The 14,690-nt window shown below is 57.7% G+C and overlaps 4 protein-coding genes across 4 annotated transcripts; 2 read left to right on the forward strand and 2 right to left on the reverse strand.

The window, feature by feature from the left end:
• Window position 1: 1 nt before the first annotated feature.
• Window positions 2-5,060, reverse strand: VTJ04DRAFT_8409 (uncharacterized protein; the record flags this gene model as incomplete). Its single annotated transcript, XM_069366843.1, has 2 exons — window positions 2-214; window positions 282-5,060. 2 exons carry the CDS (start codon window positions 5,058-5,060, stop codon window positions 2-4), a joined length of 4,992 nt encoding a protein of 1,663 aa, XP_069215231.1.
• A 1,735-nt stretch (window positions 5,061-6,795) lies between these two features.
• VTJ04DRAFT_8410 (uncharacterized protein) lies at window positions 6,796-7,349 on the forward strand (the record flags this gene model as incomplete). Its single annotated transcript, XM_069366845.1, has 2 exons — window positions 6,796-6,812; window positions 6,893-7,349. The coding sequence occupies 2 exons, from the start codon at window positions 6,796-6,798 to the stop codon at window positions 7,347-7,349; spliced, it is 474 nt and encodes a 157-aa protein (XP_069215232.1).
• Window positions 7,350-9,350: 2,001 nt separating this feature from the next.
• On the forward strand, window positions 9,351-12,450 carry VTJ04DRAFT_8411 (uncharacterized protein; the record flags this gene model as incomplete). The annotated part of the gene is made up of 2 exons (XM_069366846.1): window positions 9,351-11,195; window positions 11,281-12,450. The coding sequence occupies 2 exons, from the start codon at window positions 9,351-9,353 to the stop codon at window positions 12,448-12,450; spliced, it is 3,015 nt and encodes a 1,004-aa protein (XP_069215233.1).
• Window positions 12,451-13,213: 763 nt separating this feature from the next.
• Window positions 13,214-14,451, reverse strand: VTJ04DRAFT_8412 (uncharacterized protein; the record flags this gene model as incomplete). The annotated part of the gene is made up of 2 exons (XM_069366847.1): window positions 13,214-14,148; window positions 14,217-14,451. The coding sequence occupies 2 exons, from the start codon at window positions 14,449-14,451 to the stop codon at window positions 13,214-13,216; spliced, it is 1,170 nt and encodes a 389-aa protein (XP_069215234.1).
• Between the last annotated feature and the right edge of the window lie 239 nt (window positions 14,452-14,690).

The raw sequence follows: 14,690 nt of genomic DNA on the forward strand, positions 1-14,690 counted from the left end.
GCTAGTAGGGAGCGCCGATGTGGCCTGCGGCGTGCATGGGGCCGTGGCGCATCTGCACGGTCTCAGCAATGCGAGTCGCAACCTGGATCATGCTGGAGAGCGTCTTGAGAGTCGGGTCGTGCGGTGCAATGCGGCTGATCTCGACGAGAAGCTGCTCGATCCTATTCTTGAGCAAGGTCATGATCTTGGGCGTGACTTCGCGGACCTGGTCATCCTGTTGAGAAAAAGCGCACGTCAGCAAACGAACATATCGCACGAGGGTGAGGACCAGAGAAACCTACCAAGGCCTGGAGGCTCTGATTGAAGGCGTAAATGACCACCTCCAGGAGGCCAACCTTCTTCATGATCTTGGGCGAGTTGGGGGTCAGGTCGGTCGAAAGCGTTGCGCCGACCGAGAGGAGGAGAAGAGGCTGCAGCTCCTGGATGAAGATGGGATTGTAATTGGAGAGGACCTGCTGGAAAATCTCCTCGGCGTGCTCGCCCGACTGCAGCCAGCGCAGCATGGCCTCGTCGTATTTGGCGGCGCGCATGAGCCCGTCGATGGTCTCGATCAGGTTCTCAAGCTCCATCTTCTGCCGGTCATCACGGCTCATGGGCGCGTAGACCTGGTGCTCCTGGGGGCCGTACTGCGGTTTGTGAGCGTGCTGGTGGGTGGCATACGGAGCCTGCACCGAGTGGGGATGCGAGACGGCGGCCGGGGACTGGTGCTGCTGATGCGGGGCATGCTGGACGTTGTAGGTGACCAGATCGCGAGAGCCGGCGCTCGGAATGCCGTGAGAACCGGCGGCGCTGTGCGAGTGGCCGTGGCTGCGAGGGTGGTCCTCAGAAAGCGCGACCCGATCGCGCTCCTGGGCGTACGCCTGCTGTTGCTTAAGCGCAGCAAGCTCCTGCATGATCTGGGTCTGCGAGGCAGCGAGCGACGAGATGGCGCTGGACAGCTCGCGCGTCTGAGCGAGGAGGCGGTCGAGCTTGGCGTCTTCGTCGCGGCGGCGCTCCTCGAGCTGCTCGAAAGCGGCGCTGATGCGGCTGTTGACGTCCTCGACGACGCGCTGGTGCACGGTCTGGGCCGTCGTCTTGGCGATGGCGGGAGCGAGGGCGTTGAGGGTCTTGGAGATCTGAGCCTCGATCAGACCGGCAATGGACTGCGCAAGCTTGTCGGAAACGGGCTTGGTGAAGTCGGGCTTCTGCAGGGCTTGGCCGACGGCGCTGGGGAGAAGGCGCTGAATCTCCTTCTGGATCGCGCTGACCTGGGCGTTGGATTTGGCGCTCATCTGGTCGGCGACCGACCGGTCGATGGCGGTGCGGACCGACGGGATGACATTGTCGTTGATCTGCGAGATAATCAGGTTCTTGAGCACGGCTTCGGTGTTGTCGTTGAGCACGTCGGCGACCATCTGCAGCAGGGCCGACTGGTTGTTGGAAAAGGCCGAGTCGCGATTGTCCTGGAAGGTCTGCATCTGCTTCATCATTTCGCGGAAGACCGCGTCGAAGCGACCCGAGAGATTGGCGGTAATGCGCGATTCCATCTTTGCAACCAAAGCGTCGAGTTGCTCTTGAGAAATGGCGTTGGGTGAGGTGGCAGACGACGAGTCGGTCGAAGGTTTGTTCTGAGCAGCGTCGGTGTCGGCGTTGCGAGAAAGTCGGTTTGCTTTGCCCTGCGGGGCATTGCGAGTCGCGTCGACCGCGCCGTTCGAGGCCACCTGGTCGCCGGCTGTTGCTGCAGCGGCGGCGGCCGCACCCTTCTTTTTGCGGCCCTTCTTTTCGTTCTTCTCCGGTGCAGGCACAGGCGCTTCCGTCTCGTCTTTACGCTCAAACTTGGGGGCAGGCCCCGACTCCTTCTTATCCTCGCCCTGCGGGGACGCGCCTTTGAGCACGGCATCCTTGTTGCCCCGAGTAGCAATCCGAATCTGCGGAGCGGGAGCGGCCTCGCTCGCGGGCGCAGCGTGCTGAGACTCGGCAGGCTGCTGAGGCGGCGGCGGGACGAGCTTGGAGATCTTAGCCAGGCCCGACTCGACCGCGTCGGCCGGGTACATAACCTTATTGTCCTTGTTCCAGCCAAGCTCGGCCTGCTTGATGCACAGGCACGTCACGCCCTTGGAGTGCATGGCGTACAGCTCAAAGAGGCTCGGCTCGTCGCTGTCGCCCGACGCCTGAGGATTCTCGAGCATGGTGAGGCTCCTAAGCACGCCCTTATTGGCAAACGAGTACTCCCTAATACCGCTGATGACGGCCGTCGATTCTGGCTGAGGGATGGATGGGTCTTGGGCGACCAAGCGCTGGATGTACTCGACCTGAGACAGGTTCTTAAGCGTGTACCTCGGCGCCGAGAGATGCAAGAAGTAGATCGAGTTGCGCGTCGGGTGGCCCACAATGATCATGCTGGAGGGAGCATGGTACATGACGCTGCATACGGCGTCCGACTCCTTGTTATGCGGGAAATTGAACTCTTGGACGGGCTTGCCAAGGGCGAGGTCCCAGAGCTGGAGAGTGTGGTTCTGCTTCATGCCCACGATCATGTACCGCAGGGCGGCGCGCTTCTGGTACGGCCGGAACTTATCCAACAACAGCACCGAAGTGGGCCACGCCTTCTCGCCCTCGGGGGTGGTGGTCAGGGTCATGAGCGGCTCCTTGATTTCCAGCGACGTCCGGGCCGGCAGGGGGTTGACGGGATCAGAGCCCTCCTTGGGCGCCGTCAACTCGCGCACGTCCCAGAACTTGACCCGACCAGACTTATCCAGGGAGACGACGAGGGTATCATCCTGGCTGAATGTGAAGTCTTTGCCCGCCTTACCGGTGTTGATCTTCAGCGAGCACTGCTTGAGAAGCCTGTCGGTGTCAACGACGCGATCGTGGCCGTTCTTGAACAGCTGGTTCTCAAAGATAAAGGCCGGCCAGATAATGTTGATGGACTTGCCGCGACCAACCGCGAAGAATTCGGGGTGCATAGCCGAGGGACGGGCACGTGTCTTGAGAACGCCGCCGGGCGCATCACCGCCCTCCTGCGCAGAGATAGGGGGCAGGGCAAACCCGTACTGCTCGGGGTGAGCGTCCTCGAGATGATCCCGGTCACCATTCTTGAGCTGTACCCAGTAAACGGTGCCGCTAACACCGGTGCCAATGATGGCCTCCTTCGGATGGGCGTGGGATGCGGAGGCCGAGATGGCCACGTTGAAGATGCGGTCCTTGGTGTCGGTAAACAGCTTGGCATCCTTGCCATCATCCTGGCGGATCACGCGGAAGCCACCAGCCTTGGACATGCCGTACGCCATGTACGTCTCCGAGGCTGCGACCAGGTTGCGGTCGATCTGATCAAACTCCTTCTTGAGGCGGGCGATGTCCAGGATCGCCTCCTCGCGGAAGACAGGGCGCGGCTCGTCGATATCCTGCAGGCTGATGGTGATCCAGGGCTTCATGGGGAAGTTGTACACCTTGACGGGGGTGCTCGTCTCCTCGGCGCCAGTAGCCTCATCGGCCTCGGCGCTCTCCCAGCTCTCAGCCACGGCACCTTGGCCCGTCTGTCCTGCATCATCTCCGCTATCCCTGGCCGCCGAGGCATAATCGCCCGGACTAGTAGAGTCAAGAACCGGCTTACCCTCGTCTTCAGACTGGTCCTTCCTGGCAGACGCAGACTCGCTATAGGTCTGGTCGAGGCCGCCCTCAGCAGCATCGTTCTGCTCCTGCTCGGCGCGAGCCAGGGCCTCCCTGGCTTCCCGGTCGGCCTGCTCCGCAAGGTTGTTGACAGCCTCAGCCACGCTCTCCGTCTGCTCTGCCGGTGGTTGAGCCGCATCGCCCTCCAAGGGAGCACTCGCGGCGCCGGCCTGAGCCGGTACCGGCGAGATCTCGTGCCCAGGAACAGCGGCGGGCGATTCCGAAGGGGATAGGGGGGAGACGGTATGCCCGTGTTGGCGGTTCTGGTCGACGGGCTCCACAGGCACGTGGTCATCCGAAATGAACCTCTGGTCGGGGGTGGGCTGGCCAAGATCCGGCTTTTTCAAGATCTGTGTTGGAACCGGCGGCTGCTGAACAGCGCTGACGATGGAGCCGGAGGCCCCGGGAGTAGTCGACGACTTGGGAGTCCGATGGATCGGCGGAGAAGCAGAATAACCGTCGAAATGGTCCGGGTAGCCAAGGATGCCCGGCCGCGAGCTCGACTGCTGCGAGTGCTGGGAGTGCGGGGTTGAATCAAACTTGGGAGGCGGAGACTCGACGTTCTTGGGCTCAAACTCAAACTCGGAGCGCGACGCAAGTGTTCCCACGAGGGTCGGCTCGACAGAACGGCCACCATGGGAGCTCTCATTGTCCTTGGCATCGTCAACGGCAGGAGGGGGAGTGAGAAGAGAAGGCTCGTCGGACTCGGGGGCGTCATGCTGGCTGGGCTTCGGGCGGTTCAGCAGGTTTAGGAGATACTGCTGCGTGCCCATGGGCGGGGACGACTTGTTCCAGGTCGACGTGACCGGTGGCTCGGGCTCGGGCTTAATGGGCTCGGATGGCAGGTTGCCCTTCATAAGAGCAGCGAGCAGACCGGTGGGGTCAGCCGAGGTGGGAGCGGGGGCATGGATGACGGGAGGGGCAACGGGAGCCGGGGCAAAGACGGCCTCCCGAGTGGCCGAAGACTGCGGAGAATTCGCAGCGCCGCTCTGTCCACTAAACTTGAGAAGATTGAGCAGGTGCGCGGTCCGGTCATCGGTGGGGGCAGCGCCGCCGGCGCGGGCAGCATTCATTTGGTTCACCAGGCCCGGAGGATACTGGGAGTGGGAGAAAGCAACAGGCGGCGTCGGCGCCTCAGGCAAAAAGGCGGGCGACTCTGCGGCATGTTGGGCATGGCTGGGAAGGCTGGGAGAGTCGGCGGCGGAGTGGTGAGGGCCATAGAAGGGCGGATTGCCATGGTTGTAGTTGTTGTACTGGTTGTGATACTCCTGTCCGCTGGCACCCGAGCCGGGGCCGGGGCTGGGCGAAGACTGGAGGCGAAGCTGGGCGAGCAGCGACTCGAACTTGGGATTCATGTCAGAGTCGCCAGGCCCGCCGCCGCCGCCGCCACCAGGTAGGTTGTAGCCGGACATGGCCAGGCGGGAATTTGCTGTGGTCCGGTCGCAATCGCAGTCTCACGGCAGAATTCGTGTTTCAGGAAACGGTGCAAGCAGCGGTGCCACAAGCTCGGTGGTTGCTCAGGGTTTTGCGAGCAAGAGTTTTGTTGCGCTGCAGCTCGCAGCGACTGGCTGTTGGCAATCGATGATGACGAGGCAAGTCGGTCGGTCGAAAATTCACGGCAGAAGCTTCGCCGGCCTTAGCCCAGATCTCGGAGGCGGTGGAGTTCAGCGCTGGAAGAAACCCCACACTGGACCACCGGGTGGCTCAGGCTTGGAGAGTCGCCAACAACAACACGGCAGCGATCTGGCTGCTCTGTGTTCGGAAGAGCAGACGCAATCGCAAGTTCTGCTCGGGGGCAGAGTGCGTTTTGCTTGGTGCGGTTCAGTTTGTTTTGCTGCGAAGAGTGTTTTCTGGGCCTCGGGGGAAAATGTAAAACACAAGGGAGGGCTGGCGGCCTGGAGCGGGAACATGAGGCGGCTGGGAGCGTTAGATGGTCCGTGCATGCCGCTAGCGCGCAACACGTGTCGCTCGCTGTGGCGCGCCGGAGAGTTGGGTTCGAACAACCAAGTGCACCATGGGGTGCTCAAATTGCCTTTGGGGTCCAATGGGGAAAGTTGATCAGCGCGAAACGCAGGCGATGCTCAGATTGTGCGTTGCCTGGTGTCACGATGCCGGGTCCCAAGTCCTGGGGAGAACACACATCCCACAGGCTGATTCTCAGCCCTGCCTTTTCTCTCTGTACGGACTCGGAGCAGTCGATACACCACAGCAATAGGGTTGGTTACTCCATATCACTGTCCAATTTCATCATTCATTCATGGTTAACATCCGAGTAGTGGAACCCCGCCGTCTCACATACCTAAGGTAGGTACCTACTGAGAAGGCAAGACTCGACAGAGCTTCAAACCCAATGTACTCTGGTATGCGGCATCTATACGCGTACGTAAACCAGGCTAGAGTCTCATCAATGGCATTCTCACTTGGGTAAACCGAGCGTCCGGCGTGGCAGAGGTGGTAGCCTTGTCCGAGGACTCCAAGGCTACGGATTGCCTATGTGATGATAACCTGGGACCCAAGGAGAGAAATTGCTCATTTTGTAACTCGAGTGTCGCCACAGTTGGCGACACCCCGTTGCTGTCTGTCGGGTCCGGTTGCATCGGATTGGAGCCCAATCCTGCCACTTTGCGTGACGCCCAAAATCCTCAGGTCGAATTGTCCGGTAGCGCAGGATGACGAAGGGGAGGTCAGTCGGAACGGCCACTGGGCCAGGACCCACTCCGGGAGTGATAAGCATATCGGCGCGCCAAGGCGGATTGCCAGGCCCCTGCCTGCTGGGTGGGCCCATGCCTTGGCATCGGGAGCCATATGACGAGATGGATTCGAACAATCCGGCGAAACATTCAAATCCAAGCACATGCCAACGACACCGATAACCTCTGCGACAACGACTACTGTGTAGACTGCAACAAAGACGACATTTCTTTCGCATCATACCTTCGGATATTGAAATCCTCCTTCTGCTAAGAAACACCGCTTGATCAGTCTATGGACCGTCAGCCGGCGATGCGTTTTGATCGACAACGGTAACGAGGACCAAACACCGCATCCAAGTCCCTTTTGCCTTCACCTCAGCAGGCCTGAGGCGGCCAGCGTGAAACCGCAACAACCGCGCCCTCATCAAAGCCGTACAGACAAAGTGAAAGCATAATGTTTTGCCTGCGCAGGTGAGTCTTTATCTTTGCTCCTTCCTGCTTCTGGGTTTTCTACCTCTCGCGGCCCAGCAGAGACTAACGAACCTCCACAGCTGGCTTCCGCTGCTTTTCATTCCGACCAACGCATCGCCGAGTTTCATTTTCCTCTTCTTCCTCGGCACCTATTTTCTCAACCGACCGTGCTTCTACTGCTCGTTCCTCCTCCTCATCCTCTTCCTGACATCCTGCAACTGGGCCGACCGGTGCATCCTCGACCTCAGCGGCAACTGGTTCGAGTCGCATCAAACAAGCCATTCGTATCAACAACTTAACGCGCAACAAAGCAAGAATGCCACCAGTTTTTCGGCGACAGAGGATTTCAACGCCACGGCGTCTGCTGTAGTCTTCGAGATGCTGAATGCTACCGCTGGGGCGTTGGTAGCCACCGCCAAAAACCATCTGGCACAGACCAGGGTCGAGTGGACAGGGCTGGGGCTGGAGTGGCTTCGAAGTTTGCTTGGACGGAGGGAGTGGCGGATTGATTGCTTGGATCTCAACATCCGGCTCTGATGCTGAGGATCAGGTCTGTCAGTCCTTCTCTTTCTTCGTGTACAACAGCGAGCTGGGTTTGGGGGCGATTGTATCGCTACTTTACTCCTCCAGCGTTCTGTGTATTCCTTCTTTCTCTGTACATGAAACTGTGGTTCTACGAACTCACCCCTGCTGCCAGCGATTTTGCTGTTGTGGCAATGCACCCAACTACCTCCAGGGGGCTGCATCCTATTATATAATCGAGATACGTGACGTATGAACCACATATGTCACTTGTCTATTCGCCCGTGGTGGTTAATGAGGTTTGCTAGTCGGAAAAGTCTTGCCAAACACGCATCAACCAGTACAAACATGCATCTACCGTGACCTCACGAGCGACAAACTCCCTTCACCATCCGCCTGTGGACATGTCGCCAGTTCAGAAAGCAGATCATCGGCAACGACCTGGTTAAGTATGGCATTTTCGCATCACTTCGAGGTTGAGGTCCCTGCGGATTCAATAGCACCTATAAGTATTCCCAAGCCTAGGCGGTGATGATGCCTCTATGGACCTGGCTTCGTTTCGGTACCCAAACACCAACCAAGTAGCTCTAGCGAACCAGTCTATCCAGGCATTTAAATCGAAACGGATGCCAAGAAGGACCTCATCGATTTCTTGATCGACATTCGACGGTTTTTGTGTTCGTTGTGCAGCTCCTGTGTAGATGAGATGATCCTACAGAGTCGACTGGTCCGGTCATTTCCATGCCATCGCTCCTCTGGTGAGGTCATTGTGGGTCAGCTGCTTCGAACTCTCTCGTCGGGGCCGGTCTGTCGCGGAAGTGGGATGGATATTGAGATCGAGTCGTCAGCCTCGCTCATAAAAGCGATGTTGACAGCGGGATGACAGGTGACAAGCGGGGAAGTTGGGCCCAGACTTTCTGACCGCTATTCCCATCCTTGTCCCGGGCAATCGCTGGCTTAGATGGAAACTCTTGGATTCCAAGTTCTTCGGCCGGGCTCATCCTCAAAATGACGGACACTTCACTGGAGCGCATCTGTGGCTGTAAGAGGTAATTATGTATGCCATTAGAAGGATTGGAGCCGTACGGTGCTACGCGAAAATACCTATTTGATCTGCGGAGGTCGAGGTGCGAGGTGAGACAGGTCGTGATGCTCCATCGAAGGAAAGAATTGCCACTCCAGCTGTGTGCCATGGGACGTCGGCGTATTGTGGTCCATCCAGGTTGCGTGCGTCGCACTTTATTCCTCACTGTGTCCGAGAGGTGCCGACAGCGAGGCTTCCCCCAACAATCTGGAACACAGACGTCACTCGCATCCTCAGCCACAGTTTCGGATTGTTCCCCGAAGAAACGCCCCGGGCCTTTGCGCCGCCAACTCGATGCCCCACCATCAGCTTGGTTCCAAGTTCAATTGTCATTTTCAGAACCACTTCTCCTGCCAACTCGATTCACTCTTCGTCAAGTTTTTCGCATGCTGTCATCCAAGCCATCACTGACTGGACAACCATATACTACGTGGACAACCTGAAGCCTGGTGAAGCTAACCACCTCTCTCTTCCCGGCAAATGTCGAGCTGACGTTGGAACACCTGGATTGGAAGCCTGGCCCCTGTCCGAGACCAGACAAACATCACAAAACTCCACATTGGACGACAACAAAACAACAACAACCGCAAGACGGTTTACTGCTTGCTCATACAGCCTGAAAGCCGTCGCGAAACATCCAGAATTAAGGCATCTTCATATTCGCAGACACCACGAAGACTTCGCACTCACGAGTGCTGGGTTGTCTCTGTGCTCTATACCGCGCAGCTGCCACTTCAAGACCCCTCTTCTCCTATACCACACACACCATCCCTTCAAAATAATACGAACATCGAGGCAACATGGCGGCTTCGTGAGCTTGCACAATATCACGCGTCAACTCCCTGTCACCCTCGACAGCCAGCGGAAGCAGAACTTGAGCCTGTCTGGAAAGCTATTTCGTCAGTTCTCTTGCGCCTTCAACTCTGCTCGTCATGTCCCCCGAACCACGGGCAAACGATCGGCCGTCGTATTACACGATGAAGACGCCCAGTATCGTCACGGCTGCCAGCCCCCAAGGCATCTCGCACTCGAGCTCCAGCCCTCCTTGTTATTTTACAGTCAAGACAAACATATCTCCCATTCCCTCGCCACGCTCATCACCCACGGTCGGCCAGCCTCGTCCACCGAAGCCGTCCCCGCGCGGTCCGCGTGGTGGTCCAAACAATGCACGACCTTCCAGTCCTAACTACTTCGGGCTCGCCGTTGATCCCGGGGTCGAATCTCGGGACTCGTGCTTCGGCCCCCGGGAAAGCTGGTGCTCTCCGTCGTCTTCGGTTCAGTCCTTCACCACCGCAATCCCAACCCAAGTGCCGCTTGAGGCAAATCCGGAGTTTGAGGCATTCCGGCGACAGCTTGATGCCGCCCGTGGAAGGAGGGGATTGAATGTCAGTTTCTCAAAAGGGACGCCATTACCCACGTCGTCAACGTGTCAACCACAGCAGCCGAGTCCCCTACCAATACGACCTGCTCCTGGATCGTCAAGCCTAGGGAAAAGTGCTTCCGACCTGCAGCAAGCGGGCGCCATCATCACGGATGCGAACCGTTTGACCCCCCTCTCCTCAAGCGGCCAGTCCAGCTCGACATTTGCACTGACCCTCCCCGGCTCGAAACGACCTGGCGTGAAAGGGGTATCCGTGTCCAACTCGTCAACATCCGACAGCCCAGGTCCTCGCACGACAAATGCCGGTGACGGAGCATCATCGGGAAAGATTCCCGGCGCAGCAGGGAGCACACCGAGTTCAAACCGTCCACAACTTGCTCCTCGACCATCCATGGGGTCCCACGTGCCAGGTGACGTCCTCCCGACGATGATAACGCCCGACGAACTCCGGGACCTCCTTGAGGGCGAACATGGGGGTAGTATTCTGCTGCTAGACCTCAGAGTATCCCCGCAGTTTGCGCAATCGAGAGTGCGCGGCGCCCTCAATCTGTGTATTCCCACGACCTTGCTGAAGAGAGCGACGTTTAATCTCGAAAAGCTCCAGCAGACGTTTCATCGGGATGAGGACGGAAAGCGGTTCTCGAATTGGCGGGATGCGAGTCACCTCGTCGTCTACGATTCATCGTCCTATGAACGACGCGATGCCGTCTCGGCGATGAACATGATTAAAAAGTTTACTAGTGAAGGCTTCTCGGGCTCGACCTGTATCTTACGTGGCGGGTTCAACTCTTTCGCCGCAGCGCATCCGGACCTTGTTGACCACTCTGCCGGTGGGCCTTCTCCGGGGTTCTCACTCAGTTCCAAGCCCACGACCGGCGGCCCTCAACCCAGGGTCCCTCCCGTCATTGGGGGCGTCATGCTACCCCATGGCAGTATCGGAATCAACCCCTTCTTTAGCAACATCCGGCAGAACCACGATCTTATTGATGGGGTCGGACAAATGGACGTCGGGATTCCTGCCGGCCTCTTGCCGAGCCGCTTGCCGAAGTGGCTACAGGAAGCGGCGGATGTGGAAGATCACGGCAAACGGGTCTCTGACAAGTTCCTCGACATTGAGCGCGCTGAGCAGTCACGCATGAGGGAGGCGTACTCTCTGGTAGGGCCAAACGATGGCCAAAAGACCACCGACGCCGGAACCCCGAGGATACAGCTCTCGGGAATCGAGATGGGCGGCAAGAACAGGTACAAGGATATTCTTCCCTTCGAACACGCACGAGTGAAGCTTCTAGGTCGCCCAGAAGGCGCCTGCGACTATGTCAACGCGAGCCATCTGCAAGCAAAGCGCACCCATAAGAGATACATCGCCAGTCAGGGACCTCTCCCTGCCACATTCGAGGTAAGCTGTGCCATGACAGGCCCAAGGGGAGCCTGAGTTCTCGTCAAAAAACATCATCCGGGCGGCGTACTGACTGATACGTTAGGACTTTTGGACAATGGTTTGGGACAACGACGTTCGTGTCATCGTTATGTTGACGGCAGAGTGCGAGGGCGGGCAAACAAAATGCCATGCGTATTGGGAAGGCAGTAGCTTCGGGCCCATAAGGATTCGCCTCGTTTCCACGAAGAAAGTTTCTCTGGATGTCGGCAAGCATAGGCCAACAAGCACCGCTCCCGGAGGGAGTACGACGAGGGCAGAGCAGCCCACTATGAACGACGGGCCCGTCAACGAAAGCACCCGACGACGCGCAAACACTATGGCAGCACCCGAATCGGGGTCTCAAGCCCGGCAACCCCATCCAAACACACAGGCGCCGATTGCAGGCAGCGAGACGCCCTACGTCATTGTTCGGAAGTTCGCCGTCAGCCATGTCGCGCACCCGTTCATGCCCATGCGGGAGGTGACGCAACTTCACTATCAATCATGGCCCGACTTTGGGGCCCCCGCGCAACCAAGTCATCTCCTCGCGCTCGTCGAGCTGGCCAATGTCATGCAGCGCGCCGCGCTACCCGTTGACACATCTGGCCCGAGTGGTTCTTCGGCACCCTCGAGGAAGAGCAGCGATAGTTCGGCGGGGAATCTGTTTTCTTCGAAAAGGGAAGATAGCCACAGCCCATCGTCAAGCTTCCCGCTCAGCTGGCACGAGCCGGTCACGCCCGAGCACGATAGGCCGATGTTGGTACATTGCTCTGCCGGATGTGGCCGCACTGGTGCCTTTTGCACAGTTGACAGTGTCATCGATATGCTGAAACGGCAAAGACAGCATATGCTTCGCCAAACCTTTGGAGGTCCAGCAAGTCAAGGCCGAACCGGCAGCCAACCTAGTCACGACCAAGATGGGGACATCTCGATGGGGGAGGGGAGAAATGACCATGAACAGCAAGATGTAAACCGTCAGTCATCGGGTGCTGGGAGCGATTCCGGCATTGACACGAGCTGGCTCGACGATGACTCAATTGACCTCATTGCGCAGACGGTCGAGGATTTTCGTGGTCAGAGACTAAGCATGGTGCAGAGTCTGCGGCAGTTTGTCCTCTGCTACGAGACGATTCTTGAGTGGATGCGGCGGCTACAAGAAGATTCCGTTGGTGGTGAGCGCGAACGCGATGGAAATGCACCCGGAAGAGCGAGGAGTGGAAGCGTCATGTTTTAAAGGGTTCGATCTTTCAACCCGAGCGATCGCGTTGTGGTGTTGGCTGATATTCGCAGTTCTCAAAGTTCTCAAGTCACAGGAACCCTCCGAAGCGCCAAAACCTCTTTTTTTTTTTTTTTTTTTTCATAGACATACGAAGTTTGCCGTGACCAAACGAGCTGAGTCGAGTTCGATTGGTTTCCTTAAGCGTTGACTTCACCACCATGGCATTCGGCAAGGTACTTGGAATACTGCGAAGTATATGCGACGTGGAGAGCACAGGCACAAGACTACTTAGTCCCCTAGAATAGAGTTGACGGAATAGACGGCCCTTTAGGATACCTGCGCATGTGGTACCAGACCTAGGTAACTGGGTATCGTTCTTCCCGGGACACACATACATTCTCCAAACGTTTCCTCGCAAAGATATACAGACTTCTGGTAGGATTAGGTTGGAATCCTTGGCCCCATCCCGGGAGTGTTGATGATCATAGCGAGATCACAAATGAACAACAAGGCACGGTCATTTTGCTTATGGGATGCATTATTTTTCGTCTGTATTTCTACATCATGATGGGTCGCAGATGGGTGATACGTCCGCCCACGTTGAACGAGATTGGCTAGGTCCTGCAGGACACCCGACTCTATGAGACAGTATGGCCTTTCAACCCACCCGGTTGTAACTTAGGGGGTCATGCCATGATGGAAAGGCATCCCGTAGCCGAGGGATAAGATGAAGGCCAATCTCTATGCCCACCATAACCCCCCACCTGCCTGTATCGCCTCAGCGCCAGAGCTTAGCCAGCGAGACTTCCTTGTCATCGTGCTTATTGAGAATCTTGGCGGTAGCAAGCTCGAAGTCCTCCTGAGTGACGTGGACGCGCCTTTCGCGCAGGGCGTACATGCCTGCCTCGGTACAAACACCCTTGAGCTCGGCACCAGAGCAGCCGTGCATCTTCTCGGCAATCTTCCTGAGGTCGATGCCGCGCGTCAGGTTCATCTTGCGGCTGTGGATGCGGAGGATGTCGGCGCGGGCCTCGACGCTCGGTGGTGGGAACTCGATCTTGCGGTCGATGCGGCCAGGCCGCAAGAGGGCTGGGTCCAGGATATCGAGACGGTTTGTCGCCATAATGACCTTGATATTCTTGGTCGGCTCGAAACCGTCGAGTTGGTTGAGCAGCTCGAGCATGGTGCGCTGAACTTCAGAATCGCCACCCGAAGACCCTTCAACACGCGACGAACCAATCGAGTCGATCTCGTCCATGAAGATAATGCTTGGTGCGTGCTCCCTCGCCATGACGAACAGCTCACGAACCATGCGGCTGCCCTCGCCGATGTACTTCTGCACCAACTCGGAGCCAGACACGCGGATGAACTTGCAATCGGTGTGGTGAGCCACGGCACGGGCCAAGAGCGTTTTTCCGGTACCGGGCGGGCCGTACAGCAGCACGCCTTTTGGTTGCGCAATACCAAGCGACTCGAAGAGTTCGGGGTGTTTCAGACCGAGCTCGATAACCTCCTTGATCTCTTTGATTTGCTGATCCAGGCCACCGATCATGTCGTAAGTGCTATCGGGCACTTTCTCGACCATCATGAGAGAAACAAGCGGGTCGACGGACGAAGGCAGGATCTTTTCGAGCTTGTACGAGTCTGATAGGAGGGTCACACGCTTGCCGACTGTGAGCTTGGTAACATCGACCGAATCGGCGACGTCGACCACTGGAAGGTCGATGGTGTCAGCATGTAAGGCCCAACATCCAAGCATTATCTCTGGCGACGGAACATACCGTATTTCCCCTCTGGATGTACTTTGACGAGAACCTTCTTGGTGCTCATGACCTTGACGACCTCCCCCACGTACGACCCGGGTTGTTGCAACAAGCCGAGCTCTTCCCGGAGCAGGCGCACACGCGAGTTGTAGTCATTGCGTTGAGCCTCGAGTCTTCGAAGGACCGCCTGTCCCTTGAGGATCTCGAGTTGCATCGCCTCGATCTTGTTGTGGTAATAGCTGTCGAGCGCCATGATTGCGGCGTCGGGAATCGAAGTGAGAGCAGCCGCAAACTGAGGGACCAAGTAAGGATGTTGGATGATGGCGTGGCTCTTGTGATTCAGTGAATTGAAATAGTTGGGGGGGGCTGGTTTAGAAAGATGTGGTTGTTGCGCTGAGTTCGTTGGCGGGATGTTTGATGGGTTCCAGGTGGCAATGGAAGTTGATGGTCGTCACGGCCCTCAGCAGGCAGCCCAAGTCCACGCACGCCAAG

Source organism: Mycothermus thermophilus (assembly GCF_041956435.1).
Source record: "Mycothermus thermophilus strain CBS 625.91 unplaced genomic scaffold VTJ04scaffold_6, whole genome shotgun sequence".
NCBI classification, from domain to species: domain Eukaryota; kingdom Fungi; phylum Ascomycota; class Sordariomycetes; order Sordariales; family Chaetomiaceae; genus Mycothermus; species Mycothermus thermophilus.